The sequence below is a fragment of the Cervus elaphus genome, chromosome 15 (assembly GCF_910594005.1).
Source record: "Cervus elaphus chromosome 15, mCerEla1.1, whole genome shotgun sequence".
NCBI lineage: Eukaryota > Metazoa > Chordata > Mammalia > Artiodactyla > Cervidae > Cervus > Cervus elaphus.
Window position 1 is genome coordinate 38,954,788 of NC_057829.1, and position 20,491 is coordinate 38,975,278.

The window sequence follows — 20,491 nt, forward strand, 5'->3', positions numbered from 1 at the left end:
AGAAGTATAGAGATGTGAAAGAATGTTCCGTTCCTGTCTACTCGTGACTGGCAGGAGAATATTAAAGCCACTCTGACTCACAGATGACCCGCCAGAGGACAGAGTCATTAATGTGGGTTCTCTAATGATTTGCAGGATGGCCCTGATATCTGCTATTGTTACCAGTGTTCTTATGGTCATCCTGAAAGGATTTGTACGTGTGGAGTGTGTTTTGTGGTAAAGGTTATTATCAGAAAATGGGGATGGCAGTCAGCTGGCATAGGTATGCTGTCTCTTTTCCTGCTCATGGCAGATATTGCTGTTTGATCACAGATCTTTACTGCAGAGTCTAGATTTCACCTCAGAATCCTTCTGAATGGATTGCTCAGGGCCATTACCACAAAATGAAATGATTACTTTTCAGCCTTGACTTACTATTTATTAAATTAATTTTCACTAAGATTATGAGTTTACTTAAAAGTTGAGGATCTGTCATATTTGTGCTCCTATAGTAGGCACCAGGTATGCCCTCATACCTTCTTATGGGTCAGACAGACATGCATGCAGTTAGAAGACAGACTCAGCTCTATTAGTGGTGTGAAGGGAATAGAGAAGGATGCAAGATTAGTTTTAACTGGAAAGGTTTGTGAGTGTAGTGCTGTTTTACTTGGAGGGTGGGGTTTTCCAAGTGGTTTTCACAACTTTAGCAAGGGCATAGAAGGTAGAAAGTAGAGGATAGATGTTGAGGAATGATAGAAATGTATCTTGGCTTGAATGTACAGTACTGCAGCGATAGGGTAGAACCTAACAGAGAAGCTTGATCTCTGTACAGTGGGTTTGGGTTTTATTTTATTGTTCCTGGGCCACTTGTGGTTTTTAATCTGTAGAATGATATGATCAAATCTGTGCTTTGAGAGAATAACTGTTGACAGTCTGTATAGAAGTGAAGTGGAAATCTTGATAACGGAGGAAGCCTTTGTAGTCATGCAGAAAGAGGTGAGGGTAAGAACTAGAATTGTGAAATGGAAATGCTGAATTTAGTATAAAATTTTAAAGATAAAAATCAATGTGAAACATTAAATTGAGGTTGAAGTTTGGAGAGCTTGAAATGGTATCTGTTGACTAAAAGAACCTTTTCTGCTTTTTAATTCAGACTTCTATTTTATGTCTTTTTAAGTATATTCTTGTACTATTAAACTTAATTTTAAATAATTTTTAAGAACTTGTTTGATACTGAATAAATTTTTAAAAAATTTTAATGCAGTTTTTTGGTTAAAGCATTTTAAGTGGCAAATATATCGGCATATTTAAAGTACATAAGCAATAATGATTAAAAGTAAAAGAAGCCTTCTTTCCACCAAATTCTCACTTCCCTTATGGTAGTCACTATTAACAATTTTTTTGTGTTTAAATATACAGGTGTACACATATCTCTATGTGATATCTTTATCTGTTTATCATGTTACTTTTATAAAAATGGGAATCACTGTACAGATTCTGTAAGTAACAGAAATGAACATGTTCATTTACATGCCCAAAGATAGAGTCTTTCTGTAGCATACAATAACAAGAAGCAAAATATGCAAACTTGAAATTATTCTTAGAAATGGTGTAGCAAGCCAATGATTATCCATTAATTAACGGATAATTAATTAATATTAATAATAATATTTAATAATTAATTAATTAATGGATTATCCATTAATTAATTTAATTTGCCTAAGCTTTTGTTACCTTAAGTTTCTTGGAAATTATCTGTAAGCTGATGTTTAAGTATATATTTTCTATAAACATATTGTTGTTGAAATAAAATGTTTGTTGGAATAGTCATTCAGTTTAAACAGTTTTGCATTTTCATAATCTCAAACATTGTGTATGAGTAATATTGGCTTATTTGATCAGTAAGCCTATATACATTTTAGAAAGTTGTTCTAATGTGATAGTCACTCTGCCTGCTTCAGCTTAGGTTTCAAAGCTGTGCTGATGATGTTTTCCTGGACTTTTCTAGGGCATGCCTAATCAGGTCTTTCCATCCAAACTAGAGGATATTTATTAGTTTCCAAGCTTTATTAACTCACCACTTTTCTCTCATTACTCCTTCTAGGCAGTGTAATCAGGCTAGGAGCAACCACACTATACGGAATCTTTTTCTGGCCACTACTTTTTAAAGTTTAGAGATTTTTTGTTTAAGCATTTTCTTGTTTGATTGTAGCTGGTGGGTTTTTGGCTGAAAAATTACACACAGACAGACATACATTTTTGTATACTCTGTCCCTTTTATTTATTATTGGGGATAGGAAGTTCTGTAATTCTGTTTCACCCCACTATCTTTTATTTATTTATTTATTTTTATTTAAATGTTTGTATGATTTTCTAACTATGTACATTTGACATGACTAATAACTAACACATACATACTTTAGAAACTCTAATTCTTAAGGTCAGAAATTAGAATCAGTTTTTTTTCATTGAAAAAATAAAACCAACAAATTAAAGACAATGTCTTAAGATACATAGTTAAAAAAAATCAGTGACCCTAAGGCATGTGTTTTGCTTTTATATGAATTTTGCTCTTGTATGTGGTCTTATAACCACAGAGATCATATAGTGGCCATATTAAATTTTTGTTAGTGTTGGGACATCTTAATATTTTTAATATTTAATATTAATCTCAGTTGTAATGTCATCACATGACATATTGTAGTATAGTAAATAATTACTCAGATAGAGGACTCTGTTTCTGATTTTATGCTCTTGTGTGTACTTTGAACCTTTTTATTGTTTTTTTAATTACCTTTAAAATAAATCTTAAGAGGTTGAGATTAATGGATTAGCCACTGTTACTAAATCATTTTGCTTCTCACTCTGGCACTAACTGTAGTATATGTTTATATTCCTGGATAGATATACTTTTGAGATACTTTTAAAATGACAGCTGACATTTTATTCCTTAATGCCAGAATAATTTTTTTGCTGCTATTGAATTCTTTATCTGCATCCTTCCCATAAACTTTAATAATGAAAGTTTAAAGTTTTTGTAAGAGCATGTGTACTTAAAAACAACAACAGAATCACACATTTTTATTTTTAAAGGAGATGTTGTTTAGTCACTCTTTACGACCCCATGGACTGCAGGTTTCCCTGTCCTTCACTATCTCCTGGAGTCTGCTCAAACTCATGTCCATTGAGTTGATGATGCCATCCAATCATCTCATCCTCTGTCGCCTCCTTCTCCTCCTGCCCTCTGTCTTTGCCAGCATCAGGGTCTTTTCCAGTGAGTTGGCTCTTCGCATCAGGTGGCCAAAATATTGGAGCTTCAGCTTCAGTTTAGTGTTGATTTCCTTCAGGATTGACTGGTTTGATCTTGCTGTCCAAGGGACTCTCAAGAGTCTTCTCCAGCACCACAGTTTAAAAGCATCAATTCTTCAGTGCTCAGCCTTCTTTATGGTACAACTCTCACATCTGTACATGACTACTGGAAAAACCATAGCTTTGATGCTATGGACCTTTGTTGGCAAAGTAGTGTTTCTCCTTTAATGTGCTGTCTAGATTTATCATAGCTTTTGTTAAAAGGAGCAAGCATCTTTACATTTCATGGCTGCAGTCACTGTCTGTAGTGATTTGGAGCCCAAGAAAATAAAGTCTTCCTAAACAGAAAAATAATTTGGATTAGAAATTGGAAGTTGTGCTATAGAAATGTTATTTTCTGTACAGATTTGTAGTCTAATATTATTATTTCTGGATTTGCTATCATCATCCATAGCCAAAGTTTATACAAGTGCTTATAAAGATGTTCTTTATTTTCTTATAATATTGTTATTAATTACTGCATTCAGTAGTTATTAAGAGTTCTATAGGAATCATGAGTAGCATTTGGGCTTTCCTGCATATAATTATTTAAGAATATGCATTCATATTATGTGATAATCCATGTTATTATCTTTATTTAGGAATGTTTAATCTATTCTTTTGTCTCCTCAGATTCTGTCAAATTTTAAGAACAGATGCACCGTATAGCTCATGGAAGAGAAAACACAAATCAAGACTTTTTTGGGTTCCAAGTTGCCAAAGTATGGAACAAAATCTGTAAGAAGTACACTGCAGCCAATGCCAAATGGGAAACCTGTTAGTTTGTTGGGAACTTCCAAGAGTAGCAGCGTCAAAAGTTACATCAAAAATAATGGCTCTGATTGTTCATCATCCCATTCATTTAACTGGAGAACAGCAAATAAATACGAGTTTAGTGCACAAAGTCCTGAAGAGCTTAATAATACTCAGAGTTCACATGCTAAAGTAATTGATCCTGAAAAAATTGCACCTACTCAAGGAGTGTTTGATAAAAATGGGATGAAGGGAGGTTTGAAAAATATTTCTCTACTCACATCAAAGTTAGCAAAGCCATCTACTATGTTTGTGTCATCTACAGAGGAGTTAAACCAAAAGTCTTTGTCCGGACCATCTAATTTGGGTAAATTCACCAAAGGCACATTGTTAGGAAGGACTTCATATGCTTCAGTCAGTGCTCCAAAATCTCAGTTGAATGGGTTTTATGGAAACCGATCAGCCGGTAGCATACAGAGGCCTAGAGCAAACTCCTGTGCCACCAGAGGCAGTTCTGGAGAAAGCTTAGCACAGTCTCTAGATAATATCAAATCGCTTGCTTGTGAAAAAATGGTAAGGTCACAGAGTTTTTCACATTCCATTCAGAATTCATTCCTTCCACCTTCATCTATAACCAGATCACATTCCTTCAATAGAGCTGCAGATCTTACAAAGCCTTATCAGAACCAACAGCTACCCATTAGAGTGCCTCTGAGGTCAAGCATGCTGACAAGAAATTCCCGGCAGTCAGAAGTCCTCAATGGGAATGAACATTTAGGATATGGATTTAATAGGCCTTATGCTGCTGGTGGAAAGAAGTTGGCTTTACCAAATGGCCAGGGTGTAACTACCACTTTCGGTTATAGGATGGTTCATCCCGCTCTTCTGAAATCTAGCCGTCCTCCGTTTTCTGGGACTCTCACAGTTGATGGTAATAAAAATTCACCTGCTGACACATGTATAGAGGAAGACGCTGCACTTGGGGCTAAAGACAGAGCTGTGGATAAGGACCAAGAACTAATTGAAAATGATAGTTATAGAACAGAAAATGACCAGACCATGAAGCGTGATGCTAAAATTAGATACCTGAGTGATGATGTGGATGACATTTCCTTGTCTTCTTTGTCATCTTCTGATAAGAATGATTTAAGTGAAGACTTTAGTGATGATTTTATAGATATAGAAGACTCCAACAGAACTAGAATAACTCCAGAGGAAATTTCTCTCAAAGAAGAAAAGTGTGAAAATGTGCCACCAAAAGATATATTTGATTCCCCCAAGGAAAATGAAAAATCCTTCAGTAAAACTGATGAATGGATAGATATAAGTGTCTCTGGTAAATATTAATGTCCTTAATTTTTTTGCTTTCTTCTAGATAGTATAGCTGAATTTATACTTAGGATTATCTTCTGATTAATTTCAAAATACTAACAATTTCATGGAAGGATGGATCTAGACAGAATTGGAATGGAGCAACATTTACTTTCCTTGTGACTTTTGTTCCTTGTCCTATTTTTCATGCTAAAACAACATCCATAAAACATCCATTCCCCTGTAGTATCTTACCTTTGTTCTTTGTCATACACACGCTTTTTCCTGCTTGTTTCAAAATTATTTTTTTCCCCTGCTTCCTCCAATCAGTGGCATCCTATTTTAAACCATCTCTTCCCTTAGGAACTAGATCACTGCTGTGTGTTGAGTAAAGCTGTACCGCAGGTTAAATGGACTCATAGACGTTATGTCCAATCTAATGAATTTTTTTATCCTAGACAGTTTTCATTTTTTTAAAGGAAGACTTAGATTTTCTTGCTTAGCAAATCTAATGGTTATACTTTTGCAGGAACTTTTTTTTTAAATGAGAGGAGAGAGGTAGCACCTGTTTGACATTTCTTACACTTGGTCATCCTGGTGCTGAATCCTGGAGAAAATATATCTCTTTGCCCATCTGGTCTTGAAAAAAGAACAAACTGAGGGTTTGGGTAGAGGCGTATAGTCTGATCAAGGGAGTAGGCCATCCCTGAAGATATGTATAAACTCTTGACTGTCTTGAGGGTCTTCTGGTTAGGAATGACTGCTGGAGCAATTTATTTACTTATTAGGAAGCAACTGCAAGATTAAATGATAAATACAAGAGTAAGGAGTTTCCTGGGCAGTGCTTAAAAATGAATACCCTAGGAAATATTCAAAGAATATTAGGCTTTATTTACATTTCCAGAAATACTGCAGAAGTGAAAGATGGCTCAATGAAATTTATTGGGAAATATTTCAATAGGTTATTTTTAAGATTTTTACATCTTGATTTTTTTATTGTTTAGATTTAGAATATACTAATTATGAATACTTTTGCCAACTCTTTTGGTATATCAATTTATTACAGTTTATAGTTTTGAAACAAATAATTATATTTTGTGAACTAATAACTTTTTTCCCCCTTCTCTTTTAAAAATTCAATTGAAGACAGGAGTGAATGTTCAAAACATGCCTCTGGAAATAACTTGATTTCACCAGACACAGATTACAGAGCTGGTTCTTCATTTGAACTCTCTCCATCTGATAGCTCTGATGGAACATACATGTGGGATGAAGAGGGCTTGGAGCCCATTGGAAATGTCCACCCAGTTGGGAGCTATGAGTCCTCCGAAATGAACAGCATAGTATGTATGGATTTGTGTACCATTTGGAAACAGTTTGTTTACTTTGCTGTAGAGAGACTTGGGATGTTTGGATTTTTGTAAGTTTATGAATTAACTCTTCTAGTCTGAGAAATGGGAATTGATATTTCTTAAGGATCTACAAAATATCTGGTCTTAAATACATCATAAAGCATATATTTGTGTCATATAAAGATTGAGTTAATTATGGTCTCATATACATTCATAATGTAGTTGACCTTTGAACAACATGGGTTTGAATTATGAGGGTCTACTTATCTGTGAATTTATTTCAGTAGTAGAAACACTACAGTACTACGCAGTCTGGTTGGTTGGATTTGTGGACACGGAACTGTGGATGTGAACAGCATGTATGGGGTGCCGCTGTAAGCTGACCACGGATTTTTAGCTGTGCTGAGGGTCAGCACCTCTGCTTGTGTTGTTCAGAGGTCAGCTCTACATAAATAAATGTGCATGCATATATTCACACAGGCATGTTGTATTTTTCAGTTTCTCAAGGTAGGGGAAGGCAATGTCTAGAGATGTTTTTGTCACATTGAGGAATGCTGCTGGTAACTAATGGGTAGACACTGGGATACTGTTTAACTTCCTGTAATACACAGGACAACACCCACAACAAAGAATTATCCAGCCCAAGATGTCCGTGGTGCTGCTGTTGAGAAACCCTGGGCTAGGCTGTGCTGTGGTAGCATTCTCAATGCCAGTTTGCAGTGACCTAACAAAATGAACTGAACCGAACAAAATGAAAGTTTATTTTTTACTCTTAGAAAGTCTGTTGTAGCTCTGGACAACTCTGTAGGGCAGCTGTCTTCAGTGTTCTGAGCCACTTTGATCTTGGGGCTTCATCGTGGCCTTCTGAGACCGTTTGTCCCTCTGGTAATGAGGATGTCACACAAGCAGTTTACTGAGAGGATTTACACATGCAGTTACTGCTTTGGCCTGCAGATGGCATATGGCACTTTTACTCCCAGTTTACTAAACTGAGTTAATCTCATGTATTGAGTGGGCAGGAAGTGTAATTTTCCTGTGTGCCTGGTAGGCAAGGGAACCAGACGTGAATGGGCACTGGAAGACCTACCATATATTTATACATGCATATTTTAAGAAAATTTGCTAGTAATGTGGATTATATGCAATGTGAATAAAGTATAATTGGTGTGATTAAAATTATTCTCTATGATTACTTAGTATATAAAATACAATTTTCCAATAGTTGTAAGGAAAACTGGTAGTCCTTGTGGATATATTAAATTCCAGGAAGATTTTAGGTGATGGAATTTTCTATCTCCATGTAAACCTGTGACTTGGAAAAAAAATAAAGGTCATTACCAGAAGCTTGTTAAATTGCACAGACATGGAACGTGCACATACTTAATTTAGAGGCATCATCTCTTATTTCTTTAGATAAAGGAAGTTCAGAAAAGGTTACAGTTGAAGAGCGTTACGGGCTGTCTTACTAGATAGAACTTTTTAAGCGAGTATGATTTGAGTTGAAATGAGCATTGAGTCCAGCAGATGGCAGCAGTCAGCCACCTGGTACTGGACATTTTTCAGACAGTTCATTGTTCTTATTACTTAAATGATGAGATAGCCTCTGGAAGAGTTCAGTACATATCTGAATTGACCATTAGTCTCTACAATTCATGAATTTCCTTCTTGATTATTTGGCCTGTGTATATGAGATAGTAAACAACAAAAATATTCATTCTGTGCTTTGGAGTGGAATGGTGTCTATGTGTCCTTCTCTTTGGATCTAAGAGGAAAACAGTTTGAGAAAGAATGGAGAAGTGATTAAGTTGAAAAGACTGTGATAGTGGGTTTACCATTTTTCTCTAAAAGTCTCCCAACTTTTTGCTTTTTCTACTTTAAATGAATTTTATTAGGTGTATACTTGTTTAGGGTTGTTTGCTTGGTAAAGTGGACTTTTAGTCATTGTGTAGTTCTCTTCTCTAACCCTCATTATGCCTTTTGTCTTAAGGCCTCTTTTTTTCAGAATCAGTATATTTTACCAGTTTTAATTATATTTTTGTTGCCTTTATCATGTATGGTTTTAGATTTTCGTGTAAATAAGTTTAGTAATGTTTTTCTTTACAGTTTTTATTGTGTGTGTGTGTGTAAGACATCATTTTCTGGTCCTGGGGCCACACAAAGTACTTAGTATGTTGAGAGCAGCTGCTGCTGCTACTGCTAAGTCGCTTCAGTCATGTCTGACTCTGTGCGATCCCATAGATGGCAGCCCACCAGGCTCCCCCGTCCCTGGGATTCTCCAGGCAAGGACACTGGAGCAGGTTGCCATTTCCTTCTCCAGTGCGCGAAAGTGAAAAGTGAAAGTGAAGTTGCTCAGTTGTGTCCTACTCTTAGCAACTCCATGGACTGCAGCCTACCAGGCCCCTCTGTCCATGGGATTTTCCAGGCAAGAGTACTGGAGTGGGGTGCCATTGCCTTCTCCCACTATGTTGAGAGGCAATATAGCAAATAATTAAGAACCAGGACTATGAAGCAAATTAGATTAAAAATCCCATTACTGTCTTGTACTAATTGTATACCTTTGGATTCTCTGTTCCCTTTTTTTTTTTTTTGTAATAGAATGGGGATAATAACAGCATGTATCTCTAGGGCTAATATTGGGAAGTACATGCCTGAATGTTTTAACAGCCATGTGATAGTGGTTGTTGAGTATTTTTGAGTATCATCTCAGACTACCCCATGGGATTGCTGTGAACCTTAAATAAGGTCATACATATAAAATAATTAATGCCAGGGAAATAGTAAGAGCTCAGTAAATGTTATTTATTTTTATCCTGTTGTTTTCATTTTTTTTTTAACATTTAAGACTTCCATCTGAAGTTGGTATGAGGCATAATAATTTACCCTCATTAATATTCTTTCATAATATACTTGGGGTGCTATGCAGAAAAAAAAGGCTTAATTAACATAGCAGCTGAGATTGCCTATCCTTAGAAAGGCTGACCCTTTGCTGGTAAACAGTTCCCTTACTGTGATACAAAGCTTTCCCTTAAGTGGTAAGAGTGGTTCACTGTGCCTCAGCTGTACTATGTGGTTTATGCTGTGTACCTGCTTTATTTCTGGGGTTCTGAAATTTTCGTATATCCTAGGCAGAGGGTGCCCATGTCACCAGCCCTCAATTAAAAACAACTGAATTTCTTAGGGACGTGTGTAACAGACAACACTTTTCATGTGTTGTTGCAACTTGTTGGAGGAATTGAGCATGTGCATTGATTCTACTGGGAGAGGACTGAAAGCTAATGCTTCATTTCTTCAATTTTGCCCCATCTGACTTTTCCTTTTCTCATTTTGTTTCATGTCCTTGTGCTGGAACACATCTTAGTTGTGAATATATATGACTGCTGAGTCCTGTGAGTCCTTCTTGTGAACCATCTAACTTTGGGGATGGTCTTGAGGACTCTGACATAGGTACTGATTCTAAGTTATCTTTGTTCACTGCAGTATCCTTTTTATTTATCATCTTTTCATATTTCTATAATAATCCTTTGAAGTAGCTATGGACCAGTTAGTAACTCTTTCTTCAGATTTGGTTGAATTTAGGTGGGTTGAGTAAATTGATACTGATAGGTTGGGAACTAGCTTACTGACTATTGTACTCAGTCTGGTATTCTTGATTTTCAGCCTTATGTCTATTCAGGATAACCGAACATTTTAAAACTCAGTAAACTTTTAGTTGATATTTAACTTTTTTGAACAGGAAATACAGCTTTTTTTTTTTTTTTTTTTTTGCTAGTAAATGTTGTCAGAATCATACTTTATGTGCACAGGTTTGAGCGGAAGCGTTTTCTGCTGTTGTGAGTACAGCGAACCATACTCAGATCATCTTTGCTGTGGTGCTGTGACCAATATAAGAGCTCCCATTGCAGGGGAATTGAATTAAAATGTCACAATGACTGATTTCCTGACCCTTAAATATTTAGGGATTGATAATTTTAAATCATCACATGGACTGCTTTTATTTTTGGAAGGATTTTTGTGGAAGACTAAAGAAGTGGTTGAACCAGATGTTCCTGGCTTTCTTTTTCTGTTCCATCAGCCTTGACTTATCTTCATATAGTAGGCAGGTTTAACATCCTTATCATTTAGATAGAACCTTTTTCATTTTAAAATGTAGATTCAAACTTTAGCTTGGAAGCTTTTGACAATCAGTAAGTAGTTCTGACTCATGATGCCAACACCCTGTATTGCATGTTTCTTTACCTGTGCATTTGTAAAGGAACAACTGACTAGGTTTGGGTTGCTACCTTGGTGACTGATGTTGCTAGACTTTATTGAAACTTAAATGTATGCTAAATGTCATAATATTCCTTGCAGTAACTTACATGGGAATGGGACTCCCCTAGGTTTTTTTTTGCATTGAATTTTGAAATTACCTGTGGCCTAGAAATGTAGCAGAGGAATACCAGAATATCAATTTGGTTTGTATTTGTCATGTTTAGTTTTGCTGTGCTTTGTTTAATCTCTGTGTACTGTTTCTTTGGGGTGTATTAACAGGAGTCAGCCAGGCTACAGCCTTGAGGCTGTCCACTCATTTTTGTAAATCAGTTCAGTTCAGTTCTCAGTCATGTCTGACTCCTTGTGACCCCATGGACTGAAGCATGCCAGGCTTCCTTGTCCATCACCAATTCCCATCGAGTCGGTGATGCCATCCAACCATCACATCCTCTGTCGTCCCCTTCTCCTCCTGCTTTCAGTCTTTCCCAGCATCAAGGTCTTTTCCAATGAGTCAGTTCTTCGCATCAGGTGGCCAAAGTATTGGAGTTTCAGCTTCAGCATCAGCCCTTCCAGTGAATATTTTTGTAAATAAATTTATGTATATTATATATGTAGATAAACTTTTGTAATAAATTTACATGTGGTCTGGCTGCTTTTGTGCTACTCTGGCAGTGCTGAGTAGTTACAACAGAGACTGTATTGCACACAAACCTAAAATACTTACTCTCTGAGCTTTAAGAAGTTGTTTGCTGACCCTTATATTAGAACACTGCAAATAAATTTTAACGATTCAGAGATTAACTTTTTAAACCAAATAAAAGTCTATGGAAACCTCTTAGGCATTTAGTTTTCTCTGTGTTATCCTTGCTAAGCCATCATCCTCTGCTCCCAGTGGGAGGCATCCATTGATACATTTAACATATTTGACTGTCATGGGCAGAGCACTGTGAATACAATGATCCCCAGACAGTTGCAGGTTCTGTTTTAGTGCTTACATTCTGTTGAGGCACATGTAGTTGAAGGATGTAGCTAATTCATTAATTATCTTCAATTGATAAGTGAGGAAAGTGCTGCAAAGGAAAATTACCAAGTGAAAGTATATTGCTGGAACTCCTGGTCTGGTGTAGGTGTTAAATAAGGCTTTTTTTTAGAAAATGATGGTTAGGCTTAGTTGGCCCAGGGAATACAGTAAGTTGGTTAAAAGGATATATGTGATTGGAAGAATGTTGGTTTTAAGCTGGAAAGGGGCATAACTTGATTTACATTTTAAAAATAACTTTGTATAAAGATTGAACTAGAAGAGAAGCCAACAGTATGCTGGAAGCGGCCATTCATGTGAGGGGTGGTAGTGGCTTGGACTAAAGTGGTGGCAGAGGGGAGTTTGGAGGAATCCGCAGTTTTGAAAGTGGATTTAGAGGGTACAAGTGATTAAATTCCGTTGCTCGTTGACTGTAAGGGAGAAAAGTGTTACCTCCTCACTTTGAAAGTTATGATTAGTACTGCTGCTCTCATTCATTCTGCCAGAATCATCCTAAATTGCCAGTTTGACTTATTTTCCTGATGGTTTTCCCATTCCTTATAATGTCAAACCTAAACTACTTGACTGGCTCTCCATGGCCTGTTCTACTTTATACAGGTCTATCTAGTTGCTTTTAATCTCCAGATCCTACTACATGTCTTGAATATAGTGATAACATCTCTCTCACATCACTCTTCTAGGTTTCTGGCACTAAATAAGGACTCAATATATACTTGTTGAAACAGTGCCATGATGATGTGCCATTTAATTCAAAATAAATAGAAACACTTAAAACTAAATAAAATGTTTAATATTATTCAATAGTTTTTCCGTACACATTGTGACATAACCTATTTACAGAGTAAGTTTCTAAGGTACCACGTGTCATAATAGCAAGTTTCAAGTAGCTAAAAATGTGACATTAGCATAGACTGATAGTGGAGGGACAGCTTACAGAAAGTTGAGACCGACCTAATATAGGTAAATGAACATGTCAAACTGACAGTGATACTTTCAGTATGCTCTGATACAGAATGCAGAACTTGAACTCATGGAAGGGATCTATTACAAATAAGGGGACAGAATGAGTTGAGGAAACTACATTTTTCTTAATTTCCTTTTTATTGGCTAGACTAGTGAATCTACCATGCCCATTTAATTACTAGCATAACTTCTTGGCCTGTTAATGTAGCTTTCAGGTTTAAAAACAAAGTTTAAATTTATTTTATATAGTTGTTGTGACCCTTTAAACATAATATTTTTCTTCATTTTGTATTATTATTTCTTGTAGATTAAATCTCTTTAATATGAAGTTCAATTCAGTAATGATTTATTGATCTTCTGGTATGTCTCAGGCATACTGTTCAGTGCTGAAGTTACTGAATATATGTAAGGCTGTCTTTATTCTTTATGGATTTGAAATCTAGTATGATAAGCGATTATAAATATATAGTCATAGTGTAGTTTTTAAGTGATATAATGCACGCTGTGTTAGCATATTTATGATATACTATGAGGAAGTGACAGCTGGGTTGAGTTTTGAAGAATGGATACAAAGTGGACCAGTTGGTCAAAGAAAAGGGAAGGTGAGTGTTTTGGGCATAAAGAATAGCATGTACGTGGAGGGACCACAAAATCATGATGTATGAGAGGAATATCTGCATTGCTAAGAATATGATGTGTGAAGTAGAGAGTGGTTAGAGATGAAGCTATGAAATTAAGAAAGTGGAAAGGAAGAAAAATCTTGTATCTCAAATCAGAAAGACACACGTTTACAAATCAGATTTTAGAATAAGGCAGATGTAATTTAAATTTTATATCAATATCTGTATTTCAGATCTTTATATACACTTCCAGTCTGTATATTAAGACCATGAGTAGAGTGTTTTTTCTGCACATTTTTTCGTTTTTCATAAACATGGAATTATTGGATTATCTAAAACTTCTGGGTCAAAGCCCCCATTTCAGAGAAAAAGTGAGTGAATTTAAAAGTAGTTTGTTAACGAAAAAGAAAAAGAATAAGTAGTTCACTATGAAGTTCTTTTTACCTAGCAGAGAACCTGGCATAGAGTAGATGCATAATTAGTAATATTTATGAATAAAATATTGAATTCCATGAGTTGGATCAGATAGACCTTATGAACTAGTTATAGTTAATGAGGATGCTGAGGCAGAGTAGTTAAATGCGTTTACTAATTAAATGAAATTTGGGCTTCCCTGGTGGCTCAAATGGTTAAGAGTCTGCCTGCAATGCAGGAGACCCAGGTTCAATCCCTGGGTCCGGAAGATCCCCTGGAGAAGGGAATGGCTACCCGCTCCAGTATTCTTGCCTGGAGAACCCCATGGACAGAGGAGCTTGTTGGTCTACAGTCCATGAGGTCAGAAAGAGTTGGATATGACTGAGCAACTAACACAGGAGTTATTGAAGTTGCTGTTCTAACCTAAATGAGTAGTCACTTCAGAATTGTTAATTTGTACCCTCACAGGACATACCTTTATCAGTTAGAGTATGGTGCTTACATAGAATTCCTTTGCCTTTAGCCTTTTGGACTGCATTCATTTCCACAGTTACTTAGGATAGTGTTTTATTCCTCTCACCTCCTTCAGTGAGGTGGTTTCATAAACTTAAAAAAAAAATCGTATGCATTAAGATTTACTCTGTGCTATAAAGATCACTGAATTTTGACAAATGCTTAATGTCTTATTTCATAAAGAATAATTTCACCATCCTAAAATGTCCCTATATTTCATGTGTTTATCCCTCCCTGCAACGAACCCCTTGCAAACACTAATGTATATAGAACATCTCTATTATAATTTTGCCTTTTAAAGAATGCCATATAATTAAAATCATACACCATATAGCTTTTTCATATTGGCTTCTTTCATTTAGCAATATGTGTTTAAGACTGATCCATATCTTTTTATGGCTTGCTACTTCATTTCTTTTTATTGATGAGTAATATTACACTGTATGGATTACCACAGCTATCAAAGGACATTTTGGTTGCTTCATTTTTGGCCATTATAAATAAAGCTGCTATAATTGACCTGCAGGTATTTATGTGGACAGGTGTTTTCATTTCATTTGGGAAAATACCAGAGTGCAATTGCTCAATCATGTGGTAAGACTGTTTAGCCTTATAAGAAATTACCAATCTGTTTTGCAAAGTGGCTGTACCAGATTGCATCCCTGCTAAGACTGTGTGAGCGTTCTAGTTCTCTGCTCTCACCAGCAGTTGGTATTGTCAGTGTTGTTTTTAGGCATTCTAATAGGTATACAGTAGTATTCTGTTATTGTTTTAAATTTGGAAATTCCCTAACAACAGAACGTTTATCATGTGTTTGTCATCTGTATATCTTTAAGTGTCAGTTTAGTATCTTTTGTCCATTTTTAAATTGATTTCTTACTGAATTTTGAGAGTTCTTTGTATACTTCAGATGTCTTTTATTAGATACGTGATTTGCGTGTGTCTCTCCCAGCCTATGCCTTGTCTTTCATCCTCTTTAAAGTGTCCTTCACAGAGCAAACTTTTAATAAATTCCAACTTAATTTTTTTTCTTTCACAGATCATGCTGTAGGTTGTATTGTTAAAAATCATCACCAAACTCAAGGTCATATAGTTTTTTCTACTTTGTTTACTTCAGTAAGTTTTATAGCCTTATACTTTGTATTTTCATCTGTGGTCCATATTGAGTTAGTTTTTGTGTAACACTCATGTTTGTGTTAATTTTTTTGCATGAAGTTTTGTCTAAGAGTTCGAGCACTGTTTGTTGAAAAGACTATACTTTCTGCATTGAATTGCCATTGCTCTTTTGTCAGAATCAGTTGCGTGTATGTGTGTGGGCCTCCTTTTGAGCTCATTGTTTTGTTTTGTTGATCTGTGTGTCTATTCTTTCGCCAGTAACACAGTGTCTTAATTATTGCCTTGTTATGTCTTATACTAAGTCTTGTGCTGTATAATAAAGAATTCAGCTGACTTTTGTTTCAGTTTTTGTGTGGGCGCCTCTACATCTTTGGAATTTCCCAAGTGATAGGGGTGTTTTTGTTCATGGTGGGTCCTGATAGTTTATGCTAACAAGGTGACTCAGGCTGGGGGTAGGGCATGCAAGAAGAACCAGACATGCAGTTAGAATGTTGGGGTCTTGAGCCCTCTGATAGTTTGACCTCTAGGGAGCAAGGGAACTGGGCTGGAGATTGTGTGTAGTCATGTGGCTCGTGATTCAACCTTGCATGCCTTTGTAACGAAACTCCAATGAAAACTCGGGATACTGAATCCCAGGTGAATGTCCCTGGTTAACCATACTTTCTGCCTATTGTTATTCATCAGTTTGCCAAGGAGGTGACCTGTTCTGACTCCATGGAGAGGGAACATGGAAGCTTCACATTTGGGACCTCCCTAGACTTGGCCCTTGTGTCTCTTCTTTTGGCTGATCATGATTTATACCATGTGGGCTATAATACAAGTGTAATCATAAAGTATAATCCTTTGCTGAGTGTCGTAAGTTGTTCTGGTGAACAACCTGATGGAGTAGTTTGTCATTTAGTTGCTAAGTCAGGCCCGACTCTTTTGCGACCCCATGGACTGTAGCCCACCAGTCTCCTCTGTCCGTGGGATTTCCCAGGTAAGAACACTGGAATGGGTTGCCATTTCCTCCTCCAGGGGATCTTCCTGACCCAGGGATCAAATCAGTGTCTCCCGTGTTTTTGTAGGCAGATTCTTTACCGCTGAGCCACCAGGGAAGCCTTGAGGGAGTATTGGGAACCTCTGAGTTTGTAGTCAGTTAGTAGGAAGTACACGGCCTGGGAACCCCTGAGATTTTTTGGCCAGTGGTGTCTGAATTAAATGTTAGTCTTGTGTAAGACTGTGCCATTAACCTGTGAAGTTTGTGCTGACTCTGGATAGCTAATGTTGAAAGTCATTGTAGCTGGTGTCAGAAAAAAATGAAATATGCTACATCTAATTTGATTGACTGAAACATGTGGGAAGTAAAACGATTAAAGGACTGGGAATGAAGAAATTTTGATTCTTGGATGGCTGTGTAGTCAGTGATCATATGAAAGTGCAGCTGTGCTGTGATCTGTTACTAAAGGCAAAAGTTTTGGAATATTATTTAGAAATGGTGGTAGCCACACCCCCAATGAGGTGACTCACTGGATACAGAAGAAAATGCAGAATAAGAAACAAACTGAATATATTATCAGTTGGCTATTGTTGGCTTGTAATAGCTAAACTGAAAGTAATACAGAGTGCTGGGGCTGATCTTGATGCTGGGCCAAGCTTAGAAGCTTTAAAGCCAACCCTAATGGGAACGATTATTCTAGGACAAAAGGCAGTACTCTTATGAACACAGGTTACCAGGAAGGTAGTAAAGTTAGGGAGAGGATGAGACCATAAAGCTACTGAAACCAGGGGTTATAGTGCCAAGAGTAGTCTTATATTGTGGTCTGTGTCATCAACTTCCTGAAGAACTTTTATTAAATGGATTGTGAGAGTGACTAATTTAGGAGTAGTATCTTTGGTTTTAAGTGCTTCAGAGTGGAAGAGAGTATTGGGTTGATATAGGTAGGACCCACAACTCACTATAGAACCATCACAGATGGCTGTTCATAGTAGGTTACCTGGGGGAGTGGGTAGCCTGGGGGAGTGGGTAGCCTGGTGGACTGGATAAAACCTACTGTAGTCTGTGTCCCTGAGAAGAGAGACTGTTTATTCTATAAATGCCAAGTGGAACATCACAGATGACGGGGCTGTGCCCTCTATAGCAAGCCATGCTGGATTGACTTTATAATGATTGTACTATTTTTCTATTGAATATGCCCCATAGTTAGGTCATATCAACTCTTGTGATTAAGAGGACTCCTTTTACATGGGCACCTCATGAAACCATACTGTTGTAAAACCAAGCAGCTGTCTGAGAAACATTATTAGATTTGCTGTCTCAGTTTCCCTTATCAATATTAAAGGTAAAAAAACAAAAGTCATTAACAAGAAAAAGGAGGAAAACAAAAGGGGAGAGCCAAGGGATTTGTCCCAGTAGGGGTTGATGTTTATGAGAAGTGGGGTGAATATATGGGACACTGATGAGGTTAAGACAAAGATGTGAATGCAGCACTGTTGAAAACTGAGTGTCTCAATAGGAGCCAATGCTGGTTCTACAGCTCCAGAGGGACCTCAGCAACACCATTCTATTTATCTCAGTTTGAAAGAATTTTAAAAGCTGACAAAGATGAAAATGAGGACTCTGACCTGGAATCACCTGGGACAATAATCTGGTAGATTAGTCAAAATGAAGACAGATGGAAAAAAGGGACAGGGTCCCTTGGCTCTTACCCTCTGGGGAAGAGTGAGTGGGTGAAAGAGTCACCAGCTGTAGAAGAGACCTTTCTGTACTCCTTGACACAGACATCCATGTACTTTGGTATCAAAACGTGTTGATGAACAAGTCCTAAACTGGGGCCCCTTTTAGATTGAGAGAAAATAGTAATGCTTGGGTTGATGGATCAAGGCAAAAGTTCCACGTGAAAGTTTAATCAGGTTTTATGTAAAGTAATTGGTCCTCTTAGCTGAATGTTTTATGGAAAAGGATATTATGCCCTCGGTAGTAGTGTGAAGCCAAAAGTTTGATAAAATCTTGATAGAGGCTACTGTTAGGAATGCATAGTTGATGGTCCTGTGAAGGTCTGAGAGTAATAATTCCACCACCAAAAATACAATTCTTAAAAACAGCTTGAGGATTTTTATCTTTACCTATTTGAAATAGTTTCTCTCTGAATGGTTATTCCACGAACTTGATACACAAGTTAGATTTGTGAATATTATTTTACTTTTGATTTTTAGGGATTCGTTTAAGTATTATTTGCAATAGTAGAATATTGAAAACAGCATAAACCCCCAAATAACATTCATAATACATAAGAATAGCATTTATAGAGGCTAAGTAGTGGAAAGAGTATGAAAATAGAGATATTTGTTTAAAAGTTTCAAAATTTTATTTTTTAATTAAATTAAAAACTAAAAATGTATTTATAAAATAATTTAATTGTAATTTATTTATTAAATTTATTTTTAAAATAAATTAAAAATTAAATAAGCATTTAATTTTAAATCAGTAATTTATTAATTACTTATTTAATTTTATATTAATTTTAATTAAATTAATACTTTATTTTAAATCAATAAATCTTAACGATTATGAATAATTTAATTATTTTATGATCAATGATTTATTTCAAATTAATAATTTATTATTTAATTTTTAGAAAAAGTAAGCAAATACGAATATATTTATCACCCTTCAACTTCTAAGCATATACATTATGCTTTTGCTATTACAATTAGTTCTTTAATAAATAGCCTTGGCTTTTTGTATTTTAGGATAGATATATAGAATTGTGATACTGTATTAAAGGTTAGATTTACAAGCAATTTTCTTAGATATCTGAGTATTATTTTTAAATTTTCAAACGCTCTTTTTTATTCTTGAATGAAATTTCTTTCAACATTTATGGTTAATTTTATCTTGAATGAAATTTCATTAGAAATGGATTTAGAAAAGGCAGAGGAACCAGAGATCAAATTGCCAGTATCCGCTGGATCATCGAAAAAAGCAGGAGAGTCCCAGAAAACATCTGTTTCTGCTTTATTGACTACACAAAGCCTTTGACTCTGTGGATCACAACAAACAGTGTAAAATTCTTCAAGAGATGGGAATACCAGACCATCTGACCTGCCTTCTGAGAAATCTGTATGCTGGTTAAGAAGCAACAGTTAGAACTAGGCATGGAACAACAGACTGGTTCCAAATCAGGAAAGGAGTACGTCAAGACTGCATGTTGTCACCCTGCTTATTTAACTTAAATGCAGAGTACATCATGCGAAATGCTGGGCTGGATGAAGCATAAGCTGGAATGAAGATTGCCAGGAGAAATAACCTCAGATATGCAGATGACACCACCCTTATGGCAGAAAGTGAAGAACTAAAGAGCCTCTTGATGAAAGTGAAAAAGGAGAGTGAAAAAGTTGGCTTAAAACTCAGCATTCAGAATACTAAGATCATGGTATCCAGTCCCATCACTTCATGGCAAATAGATTGGGAAACAATGGAGACAGTGAGAGACTTTATTTTTTTGGGCTCCAAAATCACTGCAGATGGTGACTGCAGCCATGAAATCAAAAGATGGCTTGCTCCTTGGATGAAAAGCTATAACCAACCTAGATAGCATATTAGAAAGCAAAGATTTACTTTGTCAACAAAGGCCCATCTAGTCAAAGCTATGGTTTTTCCAGTAGTCATGTATGGATGTGAGAGTTGGACTATAAAGCTGAGTGCTGAAGCATTGATGCTTTTGAACTGTGGTATTGGAGAAGACTCTTGAGAGTCCCTTGGACTCCAAGGAGATCCAACCAGTCCATCCTAGAGGAGATCAGTCCTGGGTGTTCATTGGAAGGACTGATGCTGACACTGAAACTCCAAT

General features: G+C 36.3%; 1 protein-coding gene across 6 annotated transcripts in view; it reads left to right on the forward strand.

Annotated features, from left to right (window-relative positions):
* Positions 1-20,491, forward strand: part of CCSER2 (coiled-coil serine rich protein 2) — a 161,704-nt gene that overhangs the window by 33,661 nt on the left and 107,552 nt on the right. For all 6 annotated transcript variants that reach the window (XR_006345583.1, XM_043927108.1, XM_043927109.1 and 3 more), the window contains 2 exons: positions 3,961-5,416; positions 6,538-6,734. Coding sequence is in view for 5 of the 6 variants with exons in the window: in XM_043927108.1 (XP_043783043.1) it covers positions 4,000-5,416; positions 6,538-6,734 (1,614 nt within the window). In the remaining variant the exon portion in view is untranslated. The remainder of the gene's footprint in view (positions 1-3,960; positions 5,417-6,537; positions 6,735-20,491) is intronic.